This window comes from Mirounga leonina, unplaced genomic scaffold, assembly GCF_011800145.1.
Source record: "Mirounga leonina isolate KUSES-001 unplaced genomic scaffold, KU_Mleo_1.0 Mir_93, whole genome shotgun sequence".
Taxonomy (NCBI): Eukaryota; Metazoa; Chordata; class Mammalia; order Carnivora; family Phocidae; genus Mirounga; species Mirounga leonina.
In genome coordinates, this window is record NW_023270854.1 from 39,431,859 (window position 1) to 39,448,099 (window position 16,241).

The 16,241-nt window shown below is 42.4% G+C and overlaps 1 protein-coding gene across 1 annotated transcript in view; it reads right to left on the bottom strand.

Annotated features, from left to right (window-relative positions):
- Positions 1–2,187: 2,187 nt before the first annotated feature.
- The window catches only part of MEP1B (meprin A subunit beta), an 18,881-nt gene continuing 4,827 nt past the window's right edge, over positions 2,188–16,241 (bottom strand). Inside the window, exons 6-14 of the mRNA XM_034995807.1 lie at positions 13,366–13,483; positions 12,246–12,424; positions 11,433–11,651; positions 10,681–10,833; positions 9,158–9,373; positions 6,224–6,667; positions 4,533–4,712; positions 3,201–3,327; positions 2,188–2,590 (exon numbers count right to left, since the gene is read on the bottom strand). Of these exons, the coding sequence (XP_034851698.1) occupies positions 2,377–2,590; positions 3,201–3,327; positions 4,533–4,712; positions 6,224–6,667; positions 9,158–9,373; positions 10,681–10,833; positions 11,433–11,651; positions 12,246–12,424; positions 13,366–13,483 (1,850 nt within the window). The 3' untranslated portion in view covers positions 2,188–2,376. The remainder of the gene's footprint in view (positions 2,591–3,200; positions 3,328–4,532; positions 4,713–6,223; positions 6,668–9,157; positions 9,374–10,680; positions 10,834–11,432; positions 11,652–12,245; positions 12,425–13,365; positions 13,484–16,241) is intronic.

Here is a 16,241-nt window from a genome sequence, read left to right on the forward strand (position 1 = left end):
TCCATGATGAAGAATCCTTTTTCATTTCATTTGCTGGCCATATTGTTGAGTTAATCTTCAAAATGCATGCTGCTAAAAGGGGAAAGAACAATTGATGACTTAATTTCTAAATTTAAAAACTGTCATTTCAATGAATCACAGGGAAGCAGTCTCATTTTTAAATGAAGTGCCATCAACAGGCTCCTGGCATCCCTCCCAGCTGGGGGGCTCCCCCAGCCGGGTCTCCAGGAAGATGCACTGGCCCGTCCAGCTAGCGGAATTCAGATGCTAAACCATTAGGACGAATACACACTGTAGCCTCAGAAAGAAGAGCATTCTGATTTAAGACCTAAACTAGATCTGGACGTTCCGTTATCAGTGAATTAACTGTAGAAATTGGGGAAAATGTAAGTTGATTTCTTGCTCTTGGGAATATGGTGCTTAGGGGGGTGTGTGTGTGTGTTTACTTAACAGCCCTACCGTGTCCCTGATACTTTGATAATTCTCCCCTTTCTTGATTTAACTTCCTTCTTTCTCTCTCTTCTCTTTATCATTTTCTTTAACTCCTTCCAATATTTGCTTCGTAAGTCAGCCCTTTTAATAACGCCTATATTTTCCAATTTCCAGAAGAATAACTGGCAGTCCTTTCTACTAGCTAATGTGTCCTCTCTACCCTAACCGCTACTCCAAACCTCAAGTGCATCCCTCCTGGCCCAGGGCACCATGCCTGCAGGTACAGCTTTCATCAGGTTGGCCTACAAGGTCACTGGCCCATCTGTCCCTTTTATTTTGAGTCATAAAGTAAGCCGGAAATACTTGTTTGTTTTTTAAACCACAACAAAACACCTGTATACATTTTAAGTACTTTTCTAATAAGCTTGGGAAGTAACTGAGCCATTGCTTTATGATTAGCTGTAAACACTTCCTGCTGTTGAGGAAATGGGACAGCAGTGTATGGGAATAAAACTATTTGCTTTCTGTTCATTATCATTGTCCATCTTTTGACTAACTTTGCGAACAAATTTAGTGTCTAGTACCAGTTTGTCCACTTCAAAAAATCATAACTGTAAAATATAGTATGTCTTGAATAGCCATTTTTCTTCAGAAAATATCTCTTGATTTAGCTAATTGCAGTATTTCTAGTTTCAGAGATACCCTCATTGGGCACATTTTTTTTTTTTTTTTAGTGTTGCCAGTAATTTTCAGAGACTCTATTTTGAATGAAATAGAACTGGAAGAATTTTATAGCTTCACTTTTAAACAATGTTCAGACTTGACGCCATTTTCCTTGCGCTCTTTTGTGCGTGAGACTAGGGGTCTGTGTACTTTACTACTGCATAAATAGTGGGTGCTGGGGCTACTGCTTAGTCCTGCCCTTCAAAAGGAAGGCTTTCGTGCAGGACATGCCCTTGCCACAAGGGGCCCTGCCTCCCCCAATTGTCCACTTCCTCCCAGGGGGCAACCCCAATCCAATGGCTACTGATGGGGGGACTACATTGGCTTGGCCCCCTTGCCTAAACTCAGGGCACTATCCCAGCTCCGTAGCAGGGCCTAGGCCTCTGCTGCAATCCCATCCCTGTGTCCCTTCACCCTCTGCCCTGTCCAGCTTCCCTTACTCCGTCCTCCATGCTCCCAGGAACACTCTCTCCAGGGCAGCCACTCTGAGACAGGGTAGTTTCAAGAGTCTATTGCCATTTCAGAGACCCTCTGAGGCAAGACTTTAAACCCTCTACTTGAAAATCTTGCCTGAGGGACGCCTGGGTGGCTCAGTCGGTTAAGCGTCTGCCTTCGGCTCAGGTCATGATCCCAGGGTCCTGGGATCGAGTCCCACATCGGGCTCCCTGCTCCGTGGGGAAGCCTGCTTCTCCCTCTGCCTCTGCCTCCCTATCTCTCATGAATTAAAAAAAAAAAAAAAAAGAAAGAAAAAGAAAATCTTGCCTGAGTGTTAGTTACTGCACAGGGAGCCAGATGGATTGGAAATGGAAAAGCCTCAAACAGGCCGGCACCCCCTTCCTACAAGCCTGAGCTCAACCCCCACCCAAAAGACCTTCAGAGCAAAAACGCTTACAGTTCACCTGTCCCGTCTACCAGGAAGGTTGGGACTTAGAGGCAAAATCAGTTTTGTCTTTCAGAAGGGTCACAGACCCTCACCCTAGAAAAAAGATACAACCATACAGTTTTGCATACAATTCCAGAAGGATATGAACTCCTTCCGAAAAGCCCTCATGGGCTCCAATTTAAGAATTGTTGACCTCTTGTGAAGGTAACAGGAACTCATGGTTTCAAACCTGTTATCCAGCATAGAAAATAAAGAGATTCTTTTTTAAGTATATAAGAAAGTCCTAATTCTTCTTCATATGATTTCATCAATAGGTTTTGAATTACCAAATATGAGACTCAACTTACATTTTCCAGATTCATAGCTGCCGTATTTGAACTTATCCTTCTACGATATTTCTTCCTGATACAATAGACACTGATGAGGGTGACTATCAGCATCAGGGCAAACATGGCAGCGGTGGAAGATGCAGCGATGACAATGGTGTCCCGGGTAGAGCCTCTCCTCTCACACCTCTCCCCCATGTACCACCAGTCTTCCCCTGACTGACACCTGCACATTGGAATGTGACCCAGAGTTACAAGTTGACATTTCAGTCTGAAAATCCTCACCATTGAAGGTGTGGGTCAACGTTCTGGCCATTGACATATGGAACTCAACCAGAGGAGGCCAGGCAAGGCCAATGGAAAAGAAATGGAATTACTATTCATCTGGTACTCAAAACAGTGGCCCCAAGGTGGGAAAGGAAGGTGGTGCAGATAATGGAGAAAATTTAGTTCTCATGTCTCTGTCCCTCCACCTCCCCGCTGTACCCCTTGGCCAAGCTCATCCCAGAATGTCTGAGAACTATGTCTATCTAGAAAATGGGGACGGTTCCACTTCACCACACCAGACTGTTGTGAGGACTTCATAAGACATATAACTCATAAGGACTTTTTCAGGCAACTACAATATAATGTACTATTTCTTCATAAATAATTTTACTGTTCTTGTAGCTATCCAAAGTCCTAAATGGAGAGCAAAAAGTAAATATCCCATGGATGGCTATGAGATGAGAACCAACTGACCATTCATGTAAGATGTCAGTGTTTGACCCTACAGTGTGGAAAGGATAAACTTTCTAACAAGAGGATGGGGAGATCTCATCCAAGTGACCCCTTACCTGCACTCGGCTTTCCCATTTTGGACAATGCAAATGCCATCGTTCTCACATTTAAAGTTTGTGCAAAGGTCATTCACAGTAGAGGTTGGGGTTGGCTGAACTGGTGTAGAATTAAGGTGGGATATGTCTAAGGAGGGCAGAGGGAGAGTATGGGTGGAAATCAGTTTGACTTTAACAAGCATTTGATCTTTAAGTTTCAAAATGGATGCTTAGGTTTCACAGGCAGTGAAATAATTAAAATCGAAATCTAGATGCAAACTGAAGCTGTGGGGCTGTCAACTGAACCACATGCTTACCTGGGCCTGGGCCTGGGCTTGCCTGAGCTACAAGGGGCCCAAGCCCTTATAACCCACTCTCGAGGGACAGACGCAGAGACCAAAGCACAGCAATGCAAGGCAGTTGAGGGGTTTGCCCAAGGTCACAGGTCTCTTGCTAGAGGGGAGCAAACTGGGGGATATCTGACACAAGCCGCCAGGTCCCCTGAACAACCGGGGCTCTATTCTTTGCAGTGCTTCCTGTTGCTTGTCCTCCAAACAGGGTTGAACTGAATTGATGAACCTGGGACTTTTTCTCTGCTACAGAAGATGATTTTTCCCTCGACACAGTTATTCTTGAACATTTTTTTCCAAGAAGTATCATCTAGATTTACTCTAATTGACACTGACATAAAAATTTCATGGGTTTTAATTGCACCACCTTTCATCACAAACAAGATGCTGATTTACTGAGATGCGAGTGGGTCTTTAATAGTAAATGAGTTAAAATGGTGCCACATAAAACATGGAAACCAGCAGTATTCCTGGAAAATGTATTTATTAGGTGCCATGGGTAAGAAATTTTAAAAGGCAATAGATTAATGCTACCGGTGACAAAACATATGTGTGGGCGCTTACATAGGATACATAAAAAATATACATGCATCCTTGTATGCTCATATGTATATGTATGCATGTCTATATATTTGAAAAACACAATAAAGACAGTTCATTTCCAGTTTAATTTCATGTGCTGTGTAATATTTCTATTTCTGGAACCCCAGAGTATAATTCTAGGGTATGACAGCTATACTTTCACTTGTTTCTAAAGATTTCTGGCCTAAATTTTCCATGGCTCCATGTGGTGGTAATTAAGTTTTTTATCCAGGAATGGTCATTGTTTTTATTTAAGTTATTTTCATATTGTTAATGATTCATACCAAAAAAAAAAAAAAATCCCACTCTCATGCCCATTTGCTCCTATACCTAAAAATGGAACCCAGAAGAACACAGTAAATAATCAATGGCCACGACAACAACAAAAATAGCTTATATAAAATTATTTTTACTGACATACCTTCCACTGTCAGTAGGATATAAACATCATCTCCTTTTACAAAATCTCTGCTTTTCAGCCTCTTGTGGGTTATGAAGGCACTGGTTCCAGAGCCTTGACCTCTTCTAAACTGAGTTCCATTAGGGAAAAAAGCCACTTCTCCCACTTTGGAAGGCCTGTCCCAAAAATAGTTTCCATTATCTGAAAAAGCAATTTATATTAATGGATTGTGTTTAGCATCATCATAGCTTTTGGTGGTAGGAAAGAACAGGCAATGTGAAACACAATTAGGATAGAGCTCAAAATAATTAAATGATGCCATTGACCTGTGATGTGTTCCCTGGCAAGTCACTGAAGCTTGTTCATTGATACTGTTCTAAAGAAAATGAGATTGCTTAGCAAGGAAGACCACATTCTGGGATTGGTGTGGACGCATACCAAAAGTTTCCCGGGTGGGGTATAACACCTATATTGACCGGCCAGTATAGAAACTCCCCTGTGCATTAAAATCATTCCTTAGTTGCCCTGAGTCATAGATAGTCCTTTTAACCAAGTTAAATCAATACGTTTCTGAGACTTTTTTTAAGTTTTATTTTTTAAGTAATCTCTACAACATGGGGAATCAAACTCATGACTCCGAGATCAAGAGTCACGTGCTCTCCTGACTGAGCCAGCCAGGCACCCTGAGAGAGTTTTTGATATTAACATAGAACAATTCATCTCATTAGCTGAATTACTCACCTACCAGAGCAAAATCCTTGAGGAAAAGAAGACAGTGAGAAGTACTGCTTCTGGGAGAAGGTGATGACCCACCCAACTTTGAGCCATTTTCAATGGCTCATTCAGGGAAATATGTTTTGGGGAAAAAGTGAAGAAATTCTGAACATCGAGTCCCTATAATCCTGTTTGTGAATATTTCTTTTTTCCTATCAGATTAGTGGTTTCTTTTTTCCTATGTCACTGAGGTCCATTTTTTTCAAATATAGAATTCAAATTTGGCAATAATATTCACCTTGCCACAATTTCACTTTTTATTAGGTTCCCAGGGGGCAAAGGATTATTAAAATTAGAAATGTGATCATTCTGGGGGGAGGAGGAGCTGTTCCTTTCTGAGACTGGGAAGATGGGGAATGATGTCACCATTGGCAAGTCCTCCAGAACTCTTTAATAAGAAGTTATAGTCCCTTCTCAGAGCCTTCCCAACACTCCAGAGTACCCGCTCAACGTCTTCCTTCTCATCAGGAACCATCCCCTTCTACAAGAGCTGAATTGTGCTTGGCAGCCCTGGTGGCAAGGGGGTGCTTATTATTACTGCCTCAGTCTTATGGCTGAGGACACTGGGGTTCCAAAAGACTATTTGCTCAGTATCACATAGCTAATGAGGAGCAAACTTTGGATTAGAACCCAGGCATGCCAGACTCTAAAACCAACACTCCTCGAACAACTGGGACCTCAGGTATGGTCAATTGCCAGGAATAACATCAGTATCTTCTCTATTTTTCAGAGACATTCCCAACTCACATCCTGACAGTGTCCTGCCTGGGGGACTCTACCCACAACTGCTGAAGCCCTTCCCCTCAATATCTTCTGTTCCTAAAATTTGGGGCTCAATACTCCCTAGGTACCTGACCATGCAGTCTCTCATTCCCAAATCATCCATCCCTCCCAGAGCAATGATCATGTATTAACAATAAGGAAAATGAGTCACCAACCGGTGGTCATAAATGGGTCTGTAGTTACACTCCGCTGGTTGGACATACGCTGTCGAATGTCAGGATTTTGATCCAAGAGTGTCATCGTGGCTTGTTGCCAAGGACATGGCCATTGTAATTGATCATCATTGGCTCCAGAGATCAAGTGGAAATATATTCCTGCATTAGTCGAATGGCTTAGATTCAAGTGAATCTGAAAGGCATAACCTTTAGGAGAATAAAATGGAGGGCTATAGAGAGTTCCACTTGAGCTGCCAATAAACTGTGTGAAATTCGTTATATGCCAGATGTGATGAGGGCACTGTGTTTCTGAAAGATTGATGTCATCAATGGACAGGCCACCCAATGATGCACCAGCGCCTCTGACCCCTCCAAACACCACTCTGAATTTCTTGGTCATTTTCAATGTTACATGGTAAAGTTGCCAGCTTCCAATGGGTATCTCTGCAAAAGAGACATTATTATTCCAAAGCAAAGGACTGAGAATCATGTGCAAATCAACATTAGAGTTTTTAACCTTCATAGGCCAAATGATCATCCTAGAGCTATTGATGCCTACAGGTCTGCAGTATGATCTTACCTCTCCCGCCCAGGCCCATTCCCTTCAAGGGAGTTCTGTGGTGTCAAACTGCTCTCTGGAATATCTGGATGCTTATCTACTTGTTTCTCAGATAGGTCACCCTTTCCCAGTGAAGGCTGACCAAACAACCACACCTAACTTAGGAGTACTCCATGCCCTATATATGAGTTACCTCCCATTCTATGTTAGCTAAACCCAACATCTACAGTTGTACCCAGGATTCCTGTGAGGTTCAGCCAAAGCCTCATTTATAGTTTGATTGAAATACTTCCTTCACATGCAAAATTTTCCATCAACGTTTTGGTAGTATTAAACAAGAATCTGCCGAACCCCAGAAAGCCCACATTTACCATTTACTCCTTAGATCATTTACTAGTGACTCAATGTTATAAATATGTGAATATTTGATACCATCATCTTCCTCCCCATCCTACACTTCCCCTTTCACTATCACCTCCTACCCCTAACTAGCAGCACAGACTATGCTATCTTGTCTTATTTTCTTGTATCACACACCCAAATAAGAAGCAGCAATACAGGGCGCCTGGGTGGCTCAGTTGGTTGAGCGACTGCCTTCGGCTCAGGTCATGATCCTGGAGTCCCAGGATCGAGTCCCGCATCGGGCTCCCTGCTCGGCGGGGAGTCTGCTTCTCCCTCTGACTCTCCTCCCTCTCATGCTCTCTGTCTCTCATTCTCTCTCTCGCAAATAAATAGAATCTTAAAAAAAAAAAAAAAAAAAAGAAGCAGCAATACATTTTTAAAATTTCAGAATCCCCCAGGTAGAGACCAGCTCAGGAATTCATGTCGAACTAGTAGTTAACACAATGACTTAAAACTTGAATATATTGGCACTTACTGTGAAACACAATTATGTGAAAATAACTTAGAAATATCCAAATTACAGAAAATACTATTATCTACGGGTAGACTCTGAACTGAACAAAAATCTTTCATTAGCACTTCCACTGCATTAAGATCAGATCAGCACCATCCGTTTAAATTCTGGACTCCTAAGCATGTTTCTTTTTTTCTTTTTCTTTTTTTTTTTAAGATTTTATTTATTTATTTGATAGAGAGATAGCAAGAGCAGGAACACAAGCAGGGGGAGTGGGAGAGGGAGAAACGGGCTTCCTGCCGAGCAGGGAGCCCGATGCGGGACTCGATCCCACGACCCTGGAATCATGACCTGAGCCGAAGGCAGACACTTAACGACTGAGCCACCCAGGCGCCCCCTAAGCACGTTTCTTAAGTACCTTTTGTGCTACTGTTTATGGGAGGAAAATGGTATGACATATAGCATAATGTAGATCGATTTTATAATAGGTTTTACTCAATTCATTCAAACCAAGTGGTCAATATGTGGAGCAGACAGTAGCAGAATTGGCAGCAGGGAAATTTCTTAACCACCTGCTTTTATAGTTGGTCAACGTGACCCACCTCTCTGACAGATGATTGGAATGGAGTGTTGCCCTCTCTCTACTCAGGAATTGCTCCAGAAGTTGCACTTAACTGTAACTAATCGTAACAATTAGAATTCTTCACTAGGATTTTTTTTTAAGCTAGAAATTAGAGGAAGAGTCCCTTTTCCAGTCTGATGGCATATTTGATAAAAACGTAAGCTGGGAAGTGGAATATTCAAAGCACCAGTTTTGTGGACAAAGCCTATCTGAGATAACATGAAGGTCCCCGACCATGTTCAGGGATAGGTTTAGCCCTGCCTGAGGCCAGTTCCTCCCTCGTCCATCCCACAATCTCTTTACATTGAACCAGTAACTTCCCATTTTGCCTAAACTAGTTTTCCTTGTTTTCTGTTTTTTGTTTTTTAAGATTTATTTACTTATTTGATGGAGATGGAAAGAGGGAGAAAAAGAGTAGGGGGAGGGGCAGAGAGAGACTCTCAAGAAGACTCCCCATTGAGCTCAGAGCCCAATGTGGGGCTCAATCCCATGTCCCATTAGACCACGACCTGAGCAGAAAACCAAGAGCCAGATACTCAACTGACTGCCCCACCCATGCACCCCTCCCATGTATTTTTTTTTTAAGATTTTTTATTTATTTATTTGACAGAGAAAGACAGAGTGAAAGAGGGAACACAAGCAGGGGGAGTGGGAGGGGGAGAAGCAGGCTTCCTGTGGAGCAGGGAGCCCGATGTGGGGCTTGATCCCAGGACTCTGGGATCATGACCTGAGCCGAAGGCAGACGCTTAATGACTGAGCCACCCAGGCGAGCCATCCAGGAGCCCCTCCTCCCATGTATTTTTATTACCTGCCAAGAACTGACCTCCTCAGTGCCACAGACTTAGAGTTAGGATTGCTTCACTCTGAACTGAGACAATAAGAATGTTGATACTGTACCTTTTATTTCCTCCACAAGCGTTAAAGTACCAACCACATTGTCTGCGGGATACTCCCTGGTGTAGATGTTCAGTTGGTCGTTTTCACTTCCAGTGTTATATAAATAAAATTGCAAGCACTGAAATCCTCTTTTAGGGTATAATGTTCGACTTTCCAGCAGGGCCGTGGCCCCCACGCTTACAGAGCTACTGTTGAAATGCATGAAGAAACCAGAACCTGTTCAGAAAACAAAAGCAGAATTGACAAAGCAGATACGAGATATAGGCATGCGTCTACTTAGTACCCACTGCAGGCAGAGCACTGTGCTGGGTATTTAAGTACAGTTCCATGAGCAGGGGGTTGATAAAAGAGATCTTGGGCCACCTTTTCCTTACTATAGCTTTCAAACTCAGAAAAAAGTATCACCTTCTTGGCCTCGTGTGTGTCTCTCTCTCTCTCTCTCATCTTCTCCCTCCCTCCTTTCCTTCCTCCTTCCTTCTGGCCTATGGAGGACCACTATCCACTATCCAAATCTGCATTTTAAAAGAAAAGGATATTTTTATTGACATATATTTGACATAGAGCATTGTGTAAATTTAAGGTGTACGACACGTTAATTCGATACATTTATATACTGTAATATGATTGCCACTGTAGCGGTAATTAGCAACCTCTAACATGTCACATAATTATCATTTCTTTTTTTGTGGTCGGAATAATTAAGTTCTAGTCTCTCAGTAAGTTTAGTGATCAGAATATAATATTGCTGTCTATATTCCCTGCACGGTGCATTAGATCTCCAGGGCTTCTTTACTACTCATTTCAAGTCTGTACCCTTAACATCTGCCTTCCTGCCCCCAGCCCTCCAAGAAAGAAAAAGAAAAGGAAAAGCACTCTTCACTGTTAGGGACCCCAACCACTGCCTAGACTGGCTGAGCTGTCATGCAATGACCCTCAGTTCTGAAGTCTAGTTGTACATCTTTGTTGCCAGGAATGAGCAAATAAATAAAAATGGAGTACTTGTAGCCAAATAAATGATTGTTTAATTTAAAACAAAATTATGATGGAAAGGGATACTCATCTGAATAAAATTAAATAAATTGTACTTTGTCTCTTCATTTTCAGGACTTTTATAACAGGGAGGTGTAATCACAACCAACTGAAATTCTGAAACGGATTAATTCACAGCCTTGTGCTGTTCACTGGAAAGTCTCTTGTATCTCGTGAGCTTTGAGAAAACCACCCCGCTACCCTGGACATAAGAGCCCTTCCAGGAGGTACAGTCCCCTCCTGCTGTGGGCACAGACAGGGAGAGGCTTCACAGAGCGCAGCTCTGACTTATAGAAAGAAGAGAAAAGTAAAGAGGAAAAGCAAAGAAATGAACCATGTCCTTATAAGGCATAGAACTGTATCCTTAGTAGCAACCGAATGGGTTATCATTAATAATTCAGATAGAAATTAGGGATAAAATCCCAGTCTTTCATAGCAAAGGAAAATGCTGGGGTCACCAAGTGTAAAATCCAGAAGTATCTCACTCCTGTTACCTTTGCACTGGCCCATGCTGGAGTGATCGCTCTCAGGCCCTCTGGGAACCTGGGACACCCATTGCCAGTCAGCATTATCATCTGAACTTTGAATCATACCACACACATTTTCCAGTTCAAAACTGCATGAGTCCATAAAGCTCAGGGAAGTGGCTACAAAAGTAAAATGACAATTATTGACACTCCTCCGACATGATAATCCAAGTACGGAAGTACTAGGAATACCAGGATGGCATTAAAGGGGACACCTTGCTGATTCTGGGGGTTGAAGACTTCTCGATATCTGCAAAACCAAGGGATTGATCAACTCTGTGTATCTGAATAAGCTGTCTGCCCCAAGACATTTTTCTTTAATCATCTAATGTATAGGAACCTGAGTCTACACTCCTCTAGTTACCCAGATTATTAAACTGCAACACAGATGATTTGATCCCATTTGTATGACGGCTCTTCATTCAAAACATTGACATGGGGCATGTTACTATAGGCCCCAATTTGTGTTTAGATCTGAAGGCCAGATCTTCTGAGAAGAAAAATGTGGCTTCTAAGCTGTGGATTGGGATTTGGGTGCTCTTATGTTGTTGTTGTTTTTTTGCTTAATATCAAACTTCTACTATAAAATTATAATTATCAAACAACTATCAAACCATCATTTCAGAAAAGCCAGCGATGCTCAGCAAAATGGCACGGCATGTAATTTTTCCTACATGGCAGAGAGACACAGAAGGCATTTCAAAGAACCTGCCACATACTGCAGTTATATAGTCGATTCAACTTTAAGAGATCGTAGTCACTGAAATCCATTCGTTGGCCGATCACATCCATGAAGTCTGAGATTCTTGTGACAATTGTTGGCTCTGTTCCATTCTGGAAAGCAGTCTTACTGTAGTGCATTACAGAGGTGTAATCATAGGGAACATTCAAGGAGTCTGATTCTTGGTCATTGTAGGTGTTAAAATTGTGCTCTCTGCCTAAATGATAAATTTGAAAAGATCTTTAATTACTTGATGCTCACAACACTTAGCTTACCTTCTTCTAAGTTTCCATTACTGCCCAAGGTTGGACATTAACATTTAGTGTAAGGCTCTAAGAACAGCTAATGGAAAGGTAGATTCTCAATGGTGGTGTCGGGACAGTCAGGATCACTGGCAGGTGCTGATGGGAGGGTGGGGGCACCCACAATAGATGGAGATGGAGGTAAAAGGCCTTTGAGAGGCGTGGTGGGGAGGCACCTGGGAATGATAGCACAGACAGGAGTCATCAGAAGGAAATGACATAGCCGGCGGTTTCATGGTTACTGGAATATGTATGCAAGTTATATGGTACGCAAATACCTTTAGAGAGGATACCTAGTTGCTTAGGATCACACTAACGGGCAATGGATGGCAACTTGAAATGGGATGATTTTGTGGAAATAGTGAGGTGGATCTGGTCTCTAAAGCTTACAGAAGTCAAACATCAAGACATCAGTTTTTCCATTATTAAGAGTTGGCAAGAGACGGCACATGCTTAGAAATTCAGTTTTTAACAGAAAAAAAGACTGTAAGAAAACAAAAGAAATGTACCTGACAGAATTCTGTCCCACATTATGCTGACATAGTCATCCCGGTCAGAACGTGACTGCTCATGCCAGAATCCCAGTGCGTGGAGGAACTCGTGTTGGACTGTTGCTATTCTGTCGCAGTTTTGCCCGATGGAGAGTTGTTGCTTCCCCACGTGCCTGTTTCCCACTGAAGACCAGCAGCTTACAGGAGAGTTCACAGGACAGGGGGAGAGGGTGTTCTCATGGTGGCTCAGAGTAAAATCCCCAGGGCCCAGTCCACTCAGTTACCCACCTAGATCCTTCACTCTTATAATCAGGACATTGCATTTCTCTCTTAACCCTGGCAAGCTATGAGAAACCTTACAGACCAGATGATATTTGGAGATCTGACCCCGGCATCAACTATTACATAGGAGCAAGTCATCCCCCAATCAACCTAGTCTGGATTTTTTCCTGGAAATTTCTAAGTTCTTCGCATTGTCCTTGGTATGTGGATGACTGCTAATAAGGTTTTTATAGGTATAGCAACCACGCAGAATTGCTGAGCTCTGGGCAAATAACACTGTCAGTTTAACTCAAGTAGGAAGTGTAGTTAGGTTAAAATAAATTGAGATACACATGCGTGCACACATACACGCGTGCACCTACACACGTGTTTTACCGGAAGAGGGAAAGAAGGAGGATGTCAGCTACAAACGGCTGAAGTTCCCTGAGTTGTGGGATGGATGGCATGCAATCCCACCCTCCTGGTCTTAATATAGTTGCATGTATGAAAACATTATTTTTAGGGGCGCCTGGGTGGCTCAGTCATTAAGTGTCTGCCTTTGGCTCAGGTCATGATCCCAGGGTCCTGGGATCGAGTCCCACATCGGGCTCCCTGCTTCGCGGGAAGCCTGCTTCTCCCTCTCCCTCTGCCCCTCCCCTCTGCTTGCGCTCTCGTCAAATAAAGAAATAAAATCTTTAAAAAATATGTATTATATTTATAGCTAGAGACACTAAATACCGTTTGTCTTTTACTCTCCAGCAAATGGCTAAGGAAGCCCCCCACCCACCTCAAGGTCAGGGCCTAGGACAATTGTTGGAACAGGTCACAGCTGCAACGTTCTCATTTGAACCCCTAGAAGACAAACTCTCCACCTTACCCGCTGCCCTTAAACACTGATACATAGTTAGCTTCTCCAGCCCAAGGCTTGAAGTCAATGCATGATTTTAGGCGATAGCGTTCAAATGCATTAAGGATAACTCCCTTTGCATTCATTTCTGATGGAAGAAAACCAACAAAAAATACACGTATTAACACTATCACCATTGAACGATTCACCATGGAAACAGGCTACGCAATATATTACTTATGAGTCAGTCCCTTTGTGAATGTGTAGCATTTTATTTTATTTTATTTATTTATTTATTTATTTTTTAAAGATTTTATTTATTTGACAGAGCACAAGCAGAGGGAGAGAGAGGGAGAAGCAGGTTCCCTACTGAGCAAGGAGCCCGATATGGGACTTGATCCCAGGACCCTGAGATCATGACCTGGGCCGAAGGCAGCCGCTTAACCGACTGAGCCACCCAGGCGTCCCTGTAGCATTTTATTTTGACCAAATTTAGTATTCTGTACAAATTAAGTATGTATCATATACAAGATTTGATTATTCTTCAAATCCCTGATTTTGCCCCATTTTTATTTCTCTGGAACCCTTAAAGAGTACATTACAGAAGAACAAAAAAGACATTTCCTTACCTCAGAGAACATATACCTTGGATCACAGGCAGCCAAAGTGAACACTCACTGTCACAGGCCTCATCTGAGAAGCTATAGTATGTATTTAAAGCCCCACAGCAGAGCTTTTAATTGGAGGACCTTGAGATGGGAGAGCCCATGAATATGTTTGTATGTGAAGTATCTATATCTGTATTTATATCATCTATATCTGTTCTGTATCTATATCATCTATCATCTATATCCGTGTCAGTCTATATCTATATCCGCAAAGTGTGTTTCCTGGGGAGACTGTTCGTGAGCTTCTCAAGTGAGTTCAGGGCCCAAATTAGGCTTAAGAACCATTGCTTCAGGGGTGCTTGGCTGGCTCCGTTGGTTAAGCGTCTGACAGAATTTCTTCTATCATCTCCTCATTAATCTCCTTACTTTCTTTTTGCTTCTTCTACACTGCAACTAGCAGGATCACAATCTCACATCCACGTTAAAACCGTTGGAGGCCCCACATCACCATCAGTAGGCACGAAGTTCTTTAACGTGGGACACACTCAAGCCTTTCCAATCTAGATCCTGCCTACCTGTTCAACCTCATTAACTCCCCACTTCCAATCTAGATTCCAGTTAAGGGTTTTCTCCTTTCCTCATGCCTTTGCACATAGTGACTCATCTGCCTAGAGCACCCTTCCCTTGCATTCAGAGGGGGTACTGGCTCACACAATGCCTTCCTGCAGATTACAAAGAAGCACCTCGTCTGGGCAGATGCAGCAAGTGTTGATTTGGCAGGTAGATAAATAGCACTTCATGCAAAGTAACAAATGCGTCTTGATGAACAAAATGCAAACTTGATTTCAGTCCCACTTCACCCCCCGCCCAGGCACCGATGTATTGTGTATAACTCGCATAATTTTCATGGCCGCCCTGCTGCAGTGTCAGCTGCTTCCTGATGCATATGCCTTTATATCTAGGTTGAGTTCAATGCCCCTCCAACGTGCTCCCATGGCTTTTGAACTTATCACTAAGCAAAATGTTTATTCCATTCTATTATAATGAACTCTTGGCATATCTGAATCTCCACTGAAATGTGTGAACTTTAAGAAAAGTTTCCCAAAAGACAGTTCCCAAAGTGATTCTGGTAACTGGTACCATAAATAAAATGAGGACCATGTTTACAGTTTTCCATTACAATTAAATTTCTTCTAGAGAAAAGCTGTCCTTAATTTTGGATTGGATTCTTCTGATTTTTTACTATTGAAATTTTCTTTATTTTATGAAAAGATGATGATAAAGATAGTGGGTTCTTATAGTTGGGTAAGTTCCTGACTTGGTAAAATAAAATGTTGGTAAACATTTTATTTGGTAAACTCAGTCTCCCCACTGAGTAGGGAACCCAATGCGGGACTCGATTCCAGGACCCCAGGATCATGACCTGAGCCAAAGGCAGATGCTTAACCGACTGAGCCACCCTGCTGAAGAGTTTCAAGCCAGGAAGTGAAATGGTGTCATTGCCTGTTTAAAAGACCACTTTGCTGTGGGGGGCATGGGAGGTGGGGACAGGGACAGGGTGGAAAAGATTATAGGGGAGCAATATTTGAAATAGAAAGACAAATTAGGAGAAAAATGGGTTATTTGGGGCACGCATTGCAGACAGATATGGCAGAACTTGCTAATGGATTTAGGCCAGGTCCTAAAATATTTTTTTTTGTTGTTTCATGTTTTTAACTTGTATGTAAAATCTGAACATATGGGAAACCACTACTTTCAAATAAAGACTAATTCCCTGACTTTTATGTCCCCAGCACCCAATACAGAGTAGGCTCTCCATGAATGTTGGTTGCATTAATCCCTTTCTTGGTCAGAATTCAGCAACTATTTCAGACAAAATCATTTAGGTTCTTTTCATTATTCATTTTGCTTATTTTTATAAGTAAATGTTCATGGGCCCATAAAGCAACAAACCTTTAAAGACCATGCAAGCTCACCCTTGAAAATACTGTGATTATAGGGCACCTGGGTGGCTCAGTCAATTGGGCATCTGTTTTCAGCTCAGGTCATGATTCCAGGGTCTTGGGATCAAGCCCCACATTGGGCTCCCTACTCAGTGGGAGCCTGCTTCTCTCTCTCCCTCAGCCTGCCATTCCCCCTGCTTGTGCTCTCTCTCTCTCTGTCAAATGAATGGATAAAATCTTGAAAGAAAGAAAGAAAGAGAGAGGGAGGGAGGGAGGGAGGGAGAGGGAGGGAGGGAGGAAGGAAGGAGAAGAAAGAAAGAAAGAAAGAAAGAAAGAAAGAAAGAAAGAAAGAAAG